The sequence below is a fragment of the Lissotriton helveticus genome, chromosome 5_1, assembly GCF_964261635.1.
Source record: "Lissotriton helveticus chromosome 5_1, aLisHel1.1, whole genome shotgun sequence".
NCBI classification, from domain to species: Eukaryota; Metazoa; Chordata; class Amphibia; order Caudata; family Salamandridae; genus Lissotriton; species Lissotriton helveticus.
Genome location: NC_136065.1, coordinates 1,827,446,468 through 1,827,462,778, shown reverse-complemented (window position 1 = coordinate 1,827,462,778; position 16,311 = coordinate 1,827,446,468). Strand labels below are relative to the sequence as shown.

At 46.6% G+C, this 16,311-nt stretch overlaps 1 protein-coding gene across 1 annotated transcript in view; it reads left to right on the top strand.

The window, feature by feature from the left end:
• The first annotated feature begins 4,044 nt into the window (after nucleotides 1-4,044).
• Nucleotides 4,045-16,311, top strand: part of NAGS (N-acetylglutamate synthase) — a 49,887-nt gene continuing 37,620 nt past the window's right edge. Inside the window, exon 1 of the mRNA XM_078645232.1 lies at nucleotides 4,045-4,419. Within this exon, the coding sequence (XP_078501358.1) occupies nucleotides 4,087-4,419 (333 nt within the window). The 5' untranslated portion in view covers nucleotides 4,045-4,086. The remainder of the gene's footprint in view (nucleotides 4,420-16,311) is intronic.

The window sequence follows — 16,311 nt, the reverse complement described above, 5'->3', positions numbered from 1 at the left end:
CACGCTGGGGGCGTGACACGCTGGAGGCGTGAGAAACGCTGGGGGCATGTATCCGGCCTTCATGCCATGTGAACGCAAATGCGCCGCATCAAGAGGCACGCTGGGGGCGAGAGAAACGCTGGGGGCATGTGCTGCGTTCCGCCCTTCATGCCATGTGGGTCGTACATTAATCAGAAGATCGTCTGCTGTGGCCGTGTGCTGGGGGCGTGACAAACGCGTTCACCTGGAGGCCTGGTAAGTAACGTTACTGCAGCCTCTCCTGCACGCTGTTACTGAACTCTCTCATTCAATAAAATTACACGCGCCTACCATCAACCAGGGCTCTAGCCGGGCTCAGGCGGCGGATCAGTACACTAATTACACGCGCCTGATAACATCAACCAGGGCTGCCGCTGGGCCTCAAGCGGGGGAACACGCGCCTGCTAACATCAAACAGGCCTGCATCTGGGCCTCAAGCGGGGGAGCATGCAAATGAGCGTGTCTGCGGGGACAATTACTGCAGCCTCTCCTACTCGCTGTCACTCAACTCTCTCATTAAACGGATTTACCCGTGGCTCATAACTCTCTCATTCAACGACATTACACGCGCCTGCTAACTTCAACCAGGGCTTTAGTCGGGCTCAGGTAACGGATCACTACACCAATTACACGCGCCTGCTAACAACAACCTGTTTGTATGATGGTAGGATATATTGTTTATCCTTTTTTACTATAAATTACACGCGCCTGCTAACATCAACCAGGGCTGCAGCTGGGACTTCTCCGTCCCTATTCTAATGAAACAAAAAATGTTGTCTACCGCGAGATTTTAAAATAAATTGCTCTTGCCAAATACACACATTACACACATTCTATTTCATACCCGGACAACGTCGGGACCGGCTGCTAGTTAAGATATATAGTAACAATAGATTTAGTGCAGGGCAGGCGCGCAATGCCCATTGGACTCAAAGGGCTTCAGCTCACCCCATCGTGTTGGCAGCCCGAATGAGGCAGCTTCCCCGGCACACACAGCCGCACCCGAGTACTTCACAGATCTTATAAAGACCCTTTGCTTGCTAATGAGGGTTTGATGTTTCCCCCCTGCTTTGAGCCCCTGTAGCTCCACCTTGCCTTTTGCTTGAAGAATCAGCCCCCTCCGATATTTTTCTTAGCCCACCCCCCAACCAAACATCCCCCCCAAAAATAATGTTTTACTCTAGTTGCACCTCTCGTGCAGGGCAAGCGCTGTTTATTTATTTATTTATTTATTTATGCATTTTTATATAGCGCGGACTTTACCCGAAGGTGTCAGAGCGCTTCACAATAGGAACAGAACTGATACATGAGAACATTACAAGTGAACAAATTACAAAAGCAAACGTTACATTACATGAGGCAAAAGTGACAATCTTGAGCCAACAAAATACAAGAGGTAGCAAACAGTGCATTACAGGAGAAAAAAGTGACATGTGTGCAGGTTACAAAAGCGTCAATAAATGGAGGACACTCAAACACAAAAACAAACATTACGTAGGCAATGGTGGCACTTGTGCAAGAATTGAAAGCAAACAAAATGTAAGAGGTAGCAAACGGTGTGATACAAGAGAAAAGTGACGTGTGCGTGTTATAAACGAGTGCCAAACACAGGTCGAAGGATAATACTGCAATAAATGGCAGACTCTCACACCACAAGAACACACTGGGAAGGCACTTCTATAGTCCTGGAAAGAAGAATTTTCTATAATGGAAGGTCTTCCTTCAGGTAAAAGAGAGGGCGTGAATTAAGTTTGGAAGCGTCTTTGAAGGAGGAGAACTTTGAGGTCAGTTTTGAAGGCCTGGGAGGAGGTGGTGGTCCGGAGCTGGGGCGGAAGTGAGTTCCAGATTCTCACTGCGCTGTCTGAAAAGGATTGGGCCATCGATCTTTCCTTCTTGAAAGTGGGTGGTTCAAGCAGTAGATTTTCCGCATTTCGTGATGGTCTAGAGCCTCCCGAGAGTTTCAGTTTATTCGCCAGGTAGCGAGGAGAGGAGGAGTGCAAGGCTTTGTGGGTAATGCAGGCAGTCACAAAATAACGTCCCCTCTGGACCAATTCTAAGCAGACATAGAGATTTGCATCTATACCACGAAAACGTCAATTCACACTTTCATTTAAGGCAGCAAACAAGATAATGTAAGAGTAGTCAGAAAATTATAAAAAGTATACCATTTATTATATCGTTAAAATGTATAGTAAAAAGGATAAACAATATATCCTACCATCATACAAACAGATAATAATCACAGAGTGGGAACAAAACAACACATTGGTTAAAAAATATAGAACGGGATACTATAATCAGACTTATAAAAATCATATTCCAATTCTGTACAAGTATCTTTAAATTGGAGACGTTGTCTAGTCCATTGCTTTAGTGTATCCCATTACACAAGGGCATCGACGCGTTTCGGTTTTGGCAGTTAGATTTATCAGCCAACACCTTCATCAGGATAAAAGTTAAAACATTCCCACAATATAAGGATAATCTCGTTATTATGGTATCATGTCTTTTTTATTTCTTCCAGTATATGATATCGAGTTCGGTAAGCGAATAACACACCTCCTACAGCTGCCAGGCTTAGACTTTAATTTAAATTCCGTCTCTCAGGGATGTGTCAGGAGTAGTTCTGTGAATTCATACTCGGAGGTCTTATTTTAATCTTATACACTAAAGCAATGGACTAGACAACGTCTCCAATTTAAAGATACTTGTACAGAATTGGAATATGATTTATATAAGTCTGATTATAGTATCCCGTTCTATATTTTTTAACCAATGTGTTGTTTTGTTCCAACTCTGTGATTACTATCTGTTTGTATGATGGTAGGATATATTGTTTATCCTTTTTTACTATAAATTTTTAACGATATAATAAATGGTATACTTTTTATAATTTTCTGACTACTCTTACATTATCTTGTTTGCTGCCTTAAATGAAAGTGTGAATTGACGTTTTCGTGGTATAGATGCAAATCTCTATGTCTGCTTAGAATTGGTCCAGAGGGGACGTTATTTTGTGACATACTGTCTTTTGGTACCCTACCCCTTTGGTACTTTAGGGTCCCTCTCTTTAACTAGAGAGTCTTGTAGATAGATCTTGCCTCGATGAGAAGCCAGCGTAGGGTGGATAACATGGGTGTGATGTGGTCGCTTCTTTTGGCCCCATAAATAAAACGAGCTGCTGAATGGAGAACAGACTTGAGGGGGGACAGGTGGGATTTGGGGAGGCCAGTAAGAAGAGAATTGCAATAGTCCAGCCTGGAGAGGACCAGCGATTGGACCACAGTTTTAAGGTCATGCTCCGGGACGAAGCGACGAATCCCCCAAAGAAGGCGCAGTTGGTATCGAGCAGACTTTGCAATTGAATTCATGTGGGAGAGTAGATTGAGTTTTGTGTCGAGGATGACACCAAGAGATTTTGCGCTGTCGACAATGATTGGTTTATTGTTCAGTAGATTCATCTGGTCCATCCATGATTGAACCGGGGGAGGAGAAAGTGAGGAGGGAGAGGAGGAGGAATTCAGCTGTGCGGGCGCAACCTAAAACCGGTTTAGCACAGGAGAGCCCTAACAGTCAAGTAAAAGGAACAGATAAAAGCATTTACGTAATGCTTCAAAAACTTTTCTCCTGCTAAAGCAAACCTTTCAAATAGGACAGTTTATTCCGTAGCTGGCTAACAGTAGTTCTGCGTTCCAATGTCTAACATTTGCGTAACTTTCAAAGGTTGAGAGGCCAGAATGATCTCCAGATATAGGGAACCGAGGGGCAAACATTTTGAAACTGGTAAAATAAATAGATTTTCTCTGCTACATGCTACCTCCCTTTAACGGGTCTATCGGTGACAGTGAGTGACTCCTAATCAAGGATCGAAAGCTACTGGGCACGGGAGCTCCTCGGCGCTGCCCCACTCCGCCCTGTCCTCACCCCTTGGTACGCTTCCAACCAATTACATGTCATGGGGCAGGCCAGTCCTTCACCTCGGGAGACAACGTCACGGCCCGGCTGGTAAAAAAGGGACGCGAAAATATCTCTCCAGCAAACACTGGCGGAGAACATCTACAGTAAGCGATGTTTGCCACCCCGAGCATGCTCCAGCGGGCTGCCGCCGCGGCACTAGGAGGCAGGAAGGGTGCGAGGTGCCTAACGGCGCCCAGCCGCTGTCGCAGCGCACGGGCACGTGCCACCCTGGAGGAGCCCGCTCTCACCTCCCTCCCCGACGAGCAGGGGGAAGCATCTTCTGAGGTGGCCGCCAGCACCTCAATAGTCAACCGGTCCCTGATACGTCGTGACATCCACGCCTTCCTCAAGGAGTGCGAAGGGACTCCCGCCGAAGCTCGCGATTGGCTAGAAAGGTTCCAAGTCATGCATTCGGTCAGCCACAAACCATTTGCTGTTATCGAGGTAAGGCTCGGAAATGCCATGACGTAATTGTTTGTGCGAAGATTAATTATTTGTATGCGACGGTACCACCTTTTTAAAGGTGCGCTGTGGGCGATCGATATGCCTCCATCCCAAACCAGGAACTGAGAAATGAGGACAGACACCATTGACCATAGACGCAAAGCTTTCATTTTACCCACGTGTGACATGTTCATGTGATTTAAATGGCTAGGTCTTAGGTGTGGTACTTTGAGTGAGTGGAGCAAAGCTGTCATGTCTATGTAATCAGATGCTACAGTTCACAAAAGATGTCTTTTAACATTGTAATGATATGCGAAGAGCCTTAAACCAGCTGCAAAGCTCACGGAGTGTGTATGCTAGGGCTGTAACATAATTCCCGTTTCCAATAGGGAATGTACCTAAAACCCATGCCGTACAAGTCTAAGCAAGGTGAAAGCAGTGCCCCCATACATGTAAAAGTGAGGTTTGTACTCTCAGTTTGAGAAGAGACCTACCTGAGTTCCAATAAATTCGATAACAGTAACAACTAGTATTTGCAGAGTTTAGAAAATGTTGCCTGTAATATGTAGTCCTCTTTAAAAAATAAGTTATGAATATAGTGTCTAGGACATTTTCCACATTCCAAAGTAGTTCAGTTGAAGTAGCTCTGCAGGATACAACGTACGCCCTTTCTTGATATATAAAATGTGCGCCTCCATGATTGGGTAAAAGGAATACTGTGCAGTCAGACTTTCGAAACGGTTATCTTTTCTAATGTCAATAAAAGATACCTGATTTTTTTGTATATCCCTGCCTACTTCTGCCTGTCTTCATCCCTCTCTATTCATGTCCACTATCCTACATTTTTCAGAGTAGGAAGTGCAACCATCATGACAAGAGGTCTTATCATGAAACTAGAAGAAAAAGTAAATTTTGACTCTTCTCTTCCAGGTTTGTAACAGTCTGCTCCCTGTTACTAACCACATCCTCCTTCTGCTACTTTATCCATGGCGGTAGGTCTTTATATCAAAAGCAGTGCTATATTCCGTAGATAAGCTGGCCGTAGAGGCGTGTGTCGCAATTAAGTACATTGATGTCAGCAATGGGGTCTTATGTGCATTGTTTCTTAAAAGGATGTAAAATATTTACTGTTGTCACCCTCTGGCGACAAAATAGTGCTTTGCAGTGGCTGAAACCTTTGAATGGAGGTTATTCCCCATTTATTTTTTAAAGGATCCTCCGCAATCCTCTGCCAGCCTTGTCCTTCTCAGCAAAATGGCATGACGTGTAGTCCCTCACTCATCATGGTATGCTTATTGTCAAATTCTTCCCCTGATGAAGGACTGAAATTTGTAGAGCATGCGGGTAACCCAGAGGGTTTCCTGTTACTAAAGAAAAAAGATCTTGAGAAGGGCTTTGGTAGAGGATCTAAGTGTTATAGTAGAATGATAACCAATAATGCAGTAGCCACTGCTTCTAAGCTGAGAATGCCCACTGGCACACCCAATGCACTTGAAACATAATACGGTTATCCACTGGGAGCCAATTGGGTTTGGCTTGATCAGATAAGATTTGTTCAAACCTGGGAAGATCCTGCATAGTCTAGTTGCAGTATTTTGAAAAGATTAAAGTCTCCCAAGCAAAGGGATAGGGAGCATAAAAGACTTCGAGGTAGTGTATTTTATTTCAGTGCTCATTGAAAGGCACAGTTGGAGTAGTAGGATTTTGGAAGTGATCATGATTCAACTCTAGGAGTTTCTACTCAACGTAGATAATTCTGTGAGCCAGTGAACATTTGATTCTTCATTCCCCAAATATTCAGACCTCACTAGTAAAACACTAGTTAGATGCTTTCCATTACAGCGATAGGGGAGGAGGCAAACTGGTCTTTCCAGTGCGAAGTATTCAGTAATATAGCTAGAAATTGATTCTATGTTTGTAATACCAACAATCTACAAATCTAGTTCGGTTCCAGATATGCCAGACTGATCAGATACATAGCAACAGAGGTACTCAGCTCAGAAACTCTGGGGAACAGTTACTGGGAAATTATGAAGTAGCTAATTCATGAGCGGCTGCCATGTACTGCCCAAAAAGGAGTAATGGGGGATGCCAGGATTAAGTACCCCCAAAAGGTCGCAAAAGCCACAATTTGTCCAAATTACTAAAGTGGGTGGTAAGGAGTACTTGTCTAAAACAGGATCTGGGACACAGTTACAGCCATCTCCCCAACACCCAGTATTACCCTAGAAATGCAGACCATTGAGTCTGAAGATGGTAGTAGAAAGTAGGGTCGACTAAAGTGGGAGAAAATATATACATCAGACTAGCCCTGATGGAAGTAAGCATACCCAGTAGTAAAACATATGAACCCATAGGGTCACTATAGGAGAACACAACTGTAAATTGGATATTTGAGTGTTAAGATAGATACCCCAGAGTGTGATGTAAATGAGCAGTGATAGGTCAGACCTCCCATTTTTTAGTCTGTGTGAAGCATTATGGTTGAGTAAAGTGAGTTTCATGTAAAAATATTGCTCCTGTCCTGGGTCTGCAGAAAAAGATATGCATTGCCATTCAATTGTAGGATTAATGTCCTAAACATTCCATGTCAGACGTTTAGTTGAGGAAATAGTGAGAGCAGAATAGAAGTATATACCCAATACTTGCAGGGTTAATAAAGTAGACTGTATACAGTTAGCGAACAGACTGCTGACCAGGTTGTGTGTGTGTGACATAAACTATAGTAAACCTACACAAACCCATGCTTCTCTCTATCCCCGTCCCTACACGCATCTCCTAGAGCAACATCAAATAGTCAGACAAAGTAAAATTAGATAGCATAGACCTATTGCATAAAATCAAAATAATACACCAGGGAAAGTAAATGTATATCTGATAAGTTGTGCCTTGTGTGAAGCAGAAGCACCACAGCTGTGCTGGGATGATGCCAAAATAGGTCTCTAGAACTCTTACAGTAGAATCATTAAAACCAAGGGGCAGTAAGAGGAAATCTGATATAGGACCAAGAGTGAGCCCTCCCAACAATACGATGTTTCTGCCAAAAGCACCCTACACTTGTCATGGGTAGGAACATCGAAGTGTAACAGGATTGTATTAGACAGAACACCAGACTTGGGAATACTAGCTGGCACTGTGTGTAGGGTCCTCCCCAGCCTGGGTACCCGCTAATTACTATGCCACACGCGAAGCTTAGTATAAAACATCTTTATTCATCTGCGTGTAACAGCAAAGTCAACGTGCTAAACCTGCATTCACTAAACTACGTTCTTACACTTATCTCACAGATCCATCAGGAGCCAAAAGGGTTCTAATTCAAAGCAACACTACATCTCCCTCTCTATTAAATAAATATGACATTATTTTACAAACATATATACAATTATAGCTGTCTAATAAGTCTTCGTGGTGCTCTGATCACACATCCTAATCGTATCATTGGAAACAGGGGCAAGGCAGTAGAAGTGTCTGTGATCTTTATTGGTAGCCTTCATTTTCTTTTTACAATCCAAGCCTTTTACACAGGTTTCTTCCTCATTACTTGATTGTCTGTTGGTCCATTGAGGCAACTTGGTTGTCAAGGCTCTCCCAAGGTAAACAATGTTTCCGACTCATGCACTATAACGCCTGCCATTACAACGTGGTCATTACATTGCATACAGTTATAACGCAAGTCGGAACAACGACTTGCTGTAGAGGTCATAAGGTGTTGGATTTAAAATCCAGTACCTTCCCTACAGTTGCGCAGACTGGAGTTGGAATAGTAAATTATACTATTCTAAAATCCAGTGCCGACTCCCCCCCACCCCCCCAGCCCCCCAGTAAATCATTGTTCTGACTTGCGATTTAACAACACGGTTGTTGTAATGGCATGCATTGTAAACGCATGCGATGTAACTCGGCCTATTCCTATCCCAACCATCAAGGTTGCAGAGTTTTCGGGGAGGGCGTGGCTTAGCGCCCGGCAAGATGGCCGCACATTAGTGTAGCTCTGCCGGCCGCAACACAAATCCTTAAACTATCCTCCTCTGACCGGGCCATCTGCACCTTCACGTTGCCCAGGAGCCTAATCGCCGCTGAGAGGAATCCGGCGCTGGGTCCCGTGTGCGGCGGAGTACCTGGCTACACGAGAGTACATCTTACAGCAGTGCGGGCCGCACGTTAATGGCAGCCGTGAGTATCGGCGGAGGCGGAGTTGAAGCGGCGAGACGAATCCTGCGCCCGATTTCCACGGCGCCACGCTGCTGAAGAGATTGGTGAGGCTGTGGTGGGGGGCGGAGTGAAGCGCCGGTGCCCTGCCGAACCTGTGGCGAGTTTTCTCCCAGCGGGCGGCCGCCGAGACACCCCTGCCGCGACCCGGGAGAGACAGCAAATCGAGGCCCCGGCTTCAGGGGTGGAGGTAGGCCGCGAGCGTGATTGGTGACACGGAAAGCGGTGGCGGGGGGTTTCTCTGCTCCGTGCCAGTCGCTCCTGCCCCCATAACAACTGCTTAACGGACAGTGTGATCCTGGCTACGCGCTCACACAAGGGTATGAGCGACTCGCTTCTTTGCTGTGCACACCCGATACTATATGGAGGGTGGTCTCTGCAGTGGACATTGGCTAATGGCGGCGCTGGAGACATCTTCGGAGTGAGCTCCTTCTCCGCACAGCTTCACTCACTCTACGTCATGCACTGCGAACATTGGCACAATCGCCCCGCGACAACATAGGTGGTGTGCATTGTGCGTCTGAGGTGGAGCGCTCATTGTGAATTGACTGGCACCCCAGCGCCATTTTGACGCACGGCGGGCCTGCACCGTGGGAAGTGTGTACCTGCTTCTGCTCAATCACGGGAAGTCCATCCCCGCCGGAGCGCATGCATACCTGCTTGAGGCAAGCCGGGGTATCGCTCCCTCCTCCCAGTAGCCGGACACTATGGGAAAGCCAGACAAATCCCAACCTCGACTAACTTTCGAGTGACGCAAGGGTGCCAAGACATCACAAAATGTACTGTCAGTCTCTGAACTGGATCCGGCCGCTCCGCCGCCCTAAGCGCTATAGAAGTCATTAGCAGCCATACAAGCCAGCCTGCAGGCTATAGACGGTAAAATAGAGGCGTTAAACGGGAGAATGGACCACTTCTCCTCTAAGCTTGATAAGCAGGCCGCGAGACTAGGGGAGGCGGAGCAGCATATTTCTGATGCCGAGGATGGGCTACAACAGGTCACCTCCAAGAAGACGGACATGTCCAAACTATTGTCCGTGATACAAGCCAAGAATGAGGACATGGAGGCGCGCTCACGGCGCAATATGTGCGCATTCTGGGCCTTCCGGAGTCCTCGAATGTGGGCAGACTTGAAGATTACGTGGAAACACTCTTGCGGGAGATTTGAGGAGAGGATAGTCTGTCGGCCATGTTCACGGTGGAGCGTGCGCACCGCTCTCTTGCGGCGCGTCCCCCACCTGGAGCCCCGGCGAGGCCAATTATTGCACGACTATTAAACTTCAGGGACCGTGACACGATCCTACGTGTTGCTCGCCAAAAAGGCACCGTCAACTACCAAGGCAACGTGCTCACATTTTTCCCGGATTTCACCGCCGCTGTCCAAGCGGCCAGGAAAGAATTTTTGGGAGTAAAGAAATTGCTGCTACAGGAACACGTTCCATACGCCATGCTTTATCCAGCACGACTTCGCATTGGAGAAGCGCCTGCTGCGAAGATCTTCACCAATCCTAAGCTGGTGATGGACCATGCAAAAGCGCTCCGCCGTTGCAAAAACTCCCCAACGCACCTATCGGATGTGGAGGACTGAGGCCCCTGACGGAGATACTGTTGTGATTATGTCCCAATTCTCTATCTCCCCTGTTTATTGTTAGCCTGTGATAAAAACTTCGCATTTGTACTGTCTGATGAGCGATTGTTATGGTTCTCTGACTCGCAGGCCCCAGCTGCTCATGGATCGGGGGGCGGGAGTTTTCAATACCTCTCTACGGGGTGGCTAAGTTTCCGCCCGATTAAGATAACATCCACCATGCTGTAGATCCCCATTGCTAGGTAACACTGCTCCTACCTCCTAGCTGTTTGGGCTCAAGTTAAGGGTGCACACTGTTTCTCTGTCCGACTTGTTAATACATCATGAGCTTGGCACTGGGCTCCTACACAATTTCTACTATTCTTATATGGTGGGCTCAGGTTGGAGGTAACGATACTACCTTTTGCGGCCCCTGCCTGTATGATGGGGAGGTACCCCGCGCTGCCACCTTCCCCCATGGGTGTTCCCCACTCTTTGTTTTTTCTCATTTTACTGTGCCTGGGCACGACCAAGAGGTCACTAGACCGGTTGTTTTTCCCTGCGCTGCTGATGCGGGGTGTTGGGGTATGGGAGGATGGAACCTTTGGCAAATTGGGGCAGCGGAAGTGGGTGGGGGGTGGGAGGGGATGTTTAGTTGTTTAATGCCGCTGTTGCTTTACTTGTTGCATCAGGGACGAGAATAGATTTTTTACAGAACTGTGCCACGTACATGTCTGCATACAGATCGTTACTATTATGAGATTGTCTATTGCAAATGTGTAGTAATGTAATTAAATGTATATCTTGGAACTTCCGAGGTTTGAACACACCAAAGAAAACACGACAAGTCCTTGCATACCTAGACAGGCATATTGTAGGCGTTGCCCTGTTACAGGAGACTCATCTCAGTAAACAATCAGAGGGTAAAATAGCAGGAAGATGGGCTGCCTTTAAACTAGGTGCATCGTTTTCATCGTATGCCAGGGGGGTGCTGATCCTTATTAAGAAGGGGGTGCCCTTTCAGGCAATACACACTAGAACAGATGCTGAGGGCCGATGGGCCGCAGTGCAGGGTAAACTAGGAATGAGACTAGTCACCATTGTGAATACTTATGGTCCTGTAGTAGATGATGCTACTCCCTCTCACCACCTGCTAGATGTTCTGCGGGCATGGCCTGAATCCATTATACTTTGGGGTAGTGACCTTAATACTCAACTGAAACCGGCACTTGACAAATCAGACCCACATGGTGCCCGTATGGTCAAAGTGGCTCATTGCATTCGAGGGGCGATGGAGGAACCGGGGCTGGTGGACTCATGGAGACTAAGACACAGAGACGTATTAGTTGGCACACATATCACGCCAGCATTCAACAGCTGGTCCCGTCTGGATTATTGGCTCCTTAGCGAAACCGCTGATTCCTGGGTGACAAAGGCAGAGATCCTACCTCGGACCCTCTCAGATCACAGCCCCGTAACAATTGAACTCACGATGCCTAACTCCCCACACCGACCCTTCACATGGCGCTTCAGGGCAACATCACTACTCGATCCAGTATTCGCCGGCACTATACGGTCCAACACTGTGCAATTTTTTGACTTAAACTCGGGCTCGGTGAGTAGTCAGGCCACACTGTGGGAGGCCTTTAAGGCAACGATTCGAGGGGTCTGTATCGAGACATCAGCAGGGATACTTCGAGATCTTCGAGGGAAACTGTCTACACTTCAGGGTCAATTAAGGGATTTGGAGACACTGTATAGTCAGGACCCTAGTGTGGACACACTCGCCCAGATTCGGGAATTGACTGAGGAATATAATACCCTAGCGGACACGGAAGTCAAATACTTGTCCAAACGTCATGTTGCTCGTGCCTATGGAGAGGGTGTTAGGCCGGGTAAGGCCCTGGCAGACAAATTACAGCGATGGACGGCATATTTCCCCATAGATCACATTGTAGACAGCACCGGTGCATCGCATCATACCCATGAGGCCATTGTAGAGCAGTTCAAACAATTCTATGAGTCACTATACTCCACCAGAGGGAGCATGGAGGAGGATGCCATGTCGGACTACCTCCAAGACACGGCCATTGGGTGGTTATCGGATGGCCACAGGAAATATCTCGAGGTGCCCATAGAGGATAAGGATATCAGAGAGGCCATACTGTCTCTTCCTAATAATAAGGCACCAGGGCCTGACGGCCTGACTGCGGAATTTTATAAGCATTATGCAGAAATTCTTGTGCCGCATCTATTGGAACTATATGCAGAGGCTCATGATACTGATGCCTTTCCCCCACCCTCCGTCAAGCCCTTATCAATACACTTTTAAAGCGCGACAAACCCAAAAAAAGCTGCGACTCATATCGCCCTCTCTCGTTAATAAACCTAGATGCCAAAATCCTTACAAAAGTGTTGGCCACCCGGTTGCAGCCCCTAATGCCCCTTCTGGTGCTCTCCGACCAGTCGGGGTTCATTCCCGAGCGCTCCACCTCCCTCAACCTCTGCACTCTGTTCGCCATGCTTCATGTGTTAGATCCTGATTTGCCTGCGGTCGCTGTGCTGCTTGACACGGCGAAAGCCTTCGATTCCATACAATGGCGTTGTCTCTTTTTCACGCTGCGCCGTATGGGCTTCCCCCCAGTATATATTAGGTGGGTTCAAATACTGTACACTGATGTCTCGGCGAGAGTGAGGGTTGGTGGGGTCACCTCGGATTCCTTTCCTGTGCAGAGAGGCACCCGACAGGGCTGCCCCCTGTCCCCTCTCCTTTTCGCCCTCATCCTAGAACCCTTAGTGTGCAGAATCCGACAGGGGCACAGAGCAGCAGCCCTCTCCTTTCACAACCGACCTCTGGTGATCTCTCTCTATGCAGACGACATGGTCCTTTATGCCTGTGAGGCCACTTTGTCTCTTTCCCTGATGATTCATGAGTACATCAAATTTGGACTCTTTTCAGGCCTCCAAATCAATTGGGAAAAATCCACTATCATACCCCTGACACAGGCTACCACCTCCCCGCAACTAGAGTATCCCCTTTTGTGGACGACCGAGCCAGTTAAGTACCTTGGGGTGTGGGTTCATCGAGACCCGGAAGTTGTTGTTAGGGAAAACTATGGCCAGGCTTACACCATACTCTCAGAACAGATTGACAGATGGGTAGGAATGCCCTTTTCCCTCTCAGATCGTATAGCTCTAATTAAAATGATTATCCTTCTGAGGTTTCTGTACTTATTCTACAATGTCCCCATCCGACTAACGCAGCATTTTTTTAAACAACTTCGCACACAGCTACTGAGACTTGTATGGGGGAACAAACAGCCTAGGATCAGCTGGCACGCCCTGACACCAATATTTGACAGAGGAGGCTTTCAGGCTCCTGACTTGTATGTGTATTATTTGTGCAGTCAAGCGCAATATGCCTACTTCTGGTTTAAACCACATGATTTTTGGCCTCATGTGGCGGTGGAGGACGGTGCTGCTCATCCCAGGCCGCTGAAGGGAATCCTCACTCATGTCCAACGTCACATGCCCAAGTGTGAGATGAACACTATTAATGTCACAGTACACGCCTGGAAGAGATTGAGTGGAAAACCAACAGCCTCCCCTTATACGCCCTCCCCTTATACGCACCTGCCATGCCATGCCATTGCACGGTCACGCCGCCCTTTTGATAGGGCAGGAACGAGGCCCCTTATAGACACTTAGCGAGGTAGGCATAACGCACCTGGGTGACCTCTAAATAGACGGAACATATGCCACTGATGACAACTTCGCATATGTAAAGCACCCCACGCCACTCTTTCACTTCACCAGATTTCGCTTACGCCAAGCGATGAAAGCCCATTACACCACATTTCCCATCAAGCCACGCGTGTCTCGGGCCCTACAGTTGGTGATAACTGCTCCCAATAGGAAGAAACTGATTACTAGATTATACAAAGCGATACAAACGGACACACCGACGGGCCCCGATAAAAGTCTGGCTCGCTGGAACTCGATTCTGGCCACTACGATAACCGAGGATATATGGGTACAAATCTGCACTCTGACGGGCAGACTGACCTCTAATAACAACCTTCGCATTATTCACCTCAAGTATATACACCAGGTCTACCACTCCCCTCAGAAATTGCACAAACTGGGTCTCCTCGACTCATCAAGTTGTAGGAGGTGTGGATATATTGAGGCAGACTTCTTACATTTAGCATGGCATTGTGGAGCTGTACACAGGTACTGGGAACAGGTCAATGCATTGTTGAACAAGATTATATACAAAGAATTGGTGGATTTGCTATATTGATTCGCACATCAATGTTAGTTTTCATCAGTCAAATCATAATTCCATTTTTACACATAACACACAATATGGAGTGCTACTTAGGCGTTGGATGCACATCCACCTAGAACACCAAAAAATGACCACCTTTCCCTAACGTCCGTCAGGGCAGAGGGTCACCACAATGTAAAGTAAAACACCAGTGCACTTCCAAGATAGTCACTTTAATCCATACGCTATTGTAGCGTTTCAAACACTGTCCAAGTCCTTGATCAGAAGCCAAATCCAACACAGATAGGAGATGTAGAAAATTCAAGCCTTTATTTTGCACATGCTATAATCCACAGCCGACGCGCGTTTCGCCCGCTTCGGGCTTTCTCAAGGCTTTTATCGTACAAGACGGTTCATGTATATAGTAAATGTTGTGGCAATAATTGTATTCTTGTCCATTGATTATTAGCCTGAACGATCCTTGTATTGTTGCAGGTTCCTATGTTCTTTCCGATAGCGTGATCAATGAAATGATAGTCCCAAATAAGCTTTTAATGTGGAGCCATGATACGTTCCACAACCTCTCCAAGCAAAATATCCCACGTTACAACACCGTCCCTGCAACCTGGCGGTATCGACTCTCGTGTACACCCGGCGTTCATTTAAATTATTGCTTGGAGAGGTTGTGGAACGTATCATGGCTCCACATTAAAAGCTTATTTGGGACTATCATTTCATTGATCACGCTATCGGAAAGAACATAGGAACCTGCAACAATACAAGGATCGTTCAGGCTAAGAATCAATGGACAAGAATACAATTATTGCCACAACATGTACTATATACATGAACCGTCTTGTACGATAAAAGCCTTGAGAAAGCCCGAAGCGGGCGAAACGCGCGTCGGCTGTGGATTATAGCATGTGCAAAATAAAGGCTTGAATTTTCTACATCTCCTATCTGTGTTGGATTTGGCTTCTGATCAAGGACTTGGACAGTGTTTGAAACGCTACAATAGCGTATGGATTAAAGTGACTATCTTGGAAGTGCACTGGTGTTTTACTTTACATTGTTGAACAAGATGATGGGTCAAGCTGTGCCATGTCTATACCACGCAATGTAAGTCTCTAATAGGTCGTTTTGTGAGGGTGGCTTTGTTGCTGGCCTAAAGACGCATTCTGTTCACATGGGACTGTAAGCTTAAACCTAATGTACAATTGTGGCACAAGGACATGGCCTACTGCCACGAACAGCTGGAACTGTATGCCGAAGAGTTGCCATCAAGGTCCAAACCCAGAGACATCTGGACCCCCTTTAGGGAATATCTGTGGTCTCAAATGGAACAAACCTCTGACTAATTATACAACATACTACTATTGCAAAGGTATCAAGCAACCTTTACTTCACCGATCTGGCTTTGTGTATGTGGCTTTTTATTGAATCATTGACAACATCTGTTCGATATGCGGCTACTGTTTGTTCTGTTGTACACTCTAGTTCTGTTTTTCTTGAAAAGAAGTCATTGCACTGTACCGCTGTATTGTGATTACACCATGTACTTTCTGAGTAATGCTTCCAATAAACAGATTTAAAAAAAAAAAAAGGTTGCAGAGTTTTCACCTGTGGTTAAGTGAGGGGTCGAACGGTAAGCTTGAATAGCAGGAAACCAGACTTGGTCTCAGAGAGCTCGTTTTGTGGCAACAATTCCACGATGTCCTTCTTTGGCCACTTAAATTATCGGTTGTTGCAGACTCTCCATAATAACAAATCTCTCTCATCTCAGGATTACTCCTACTTAAGTAACAGACACTAAATCTTTGACAGTCGTAAACTTCTGGTATTCACTGTC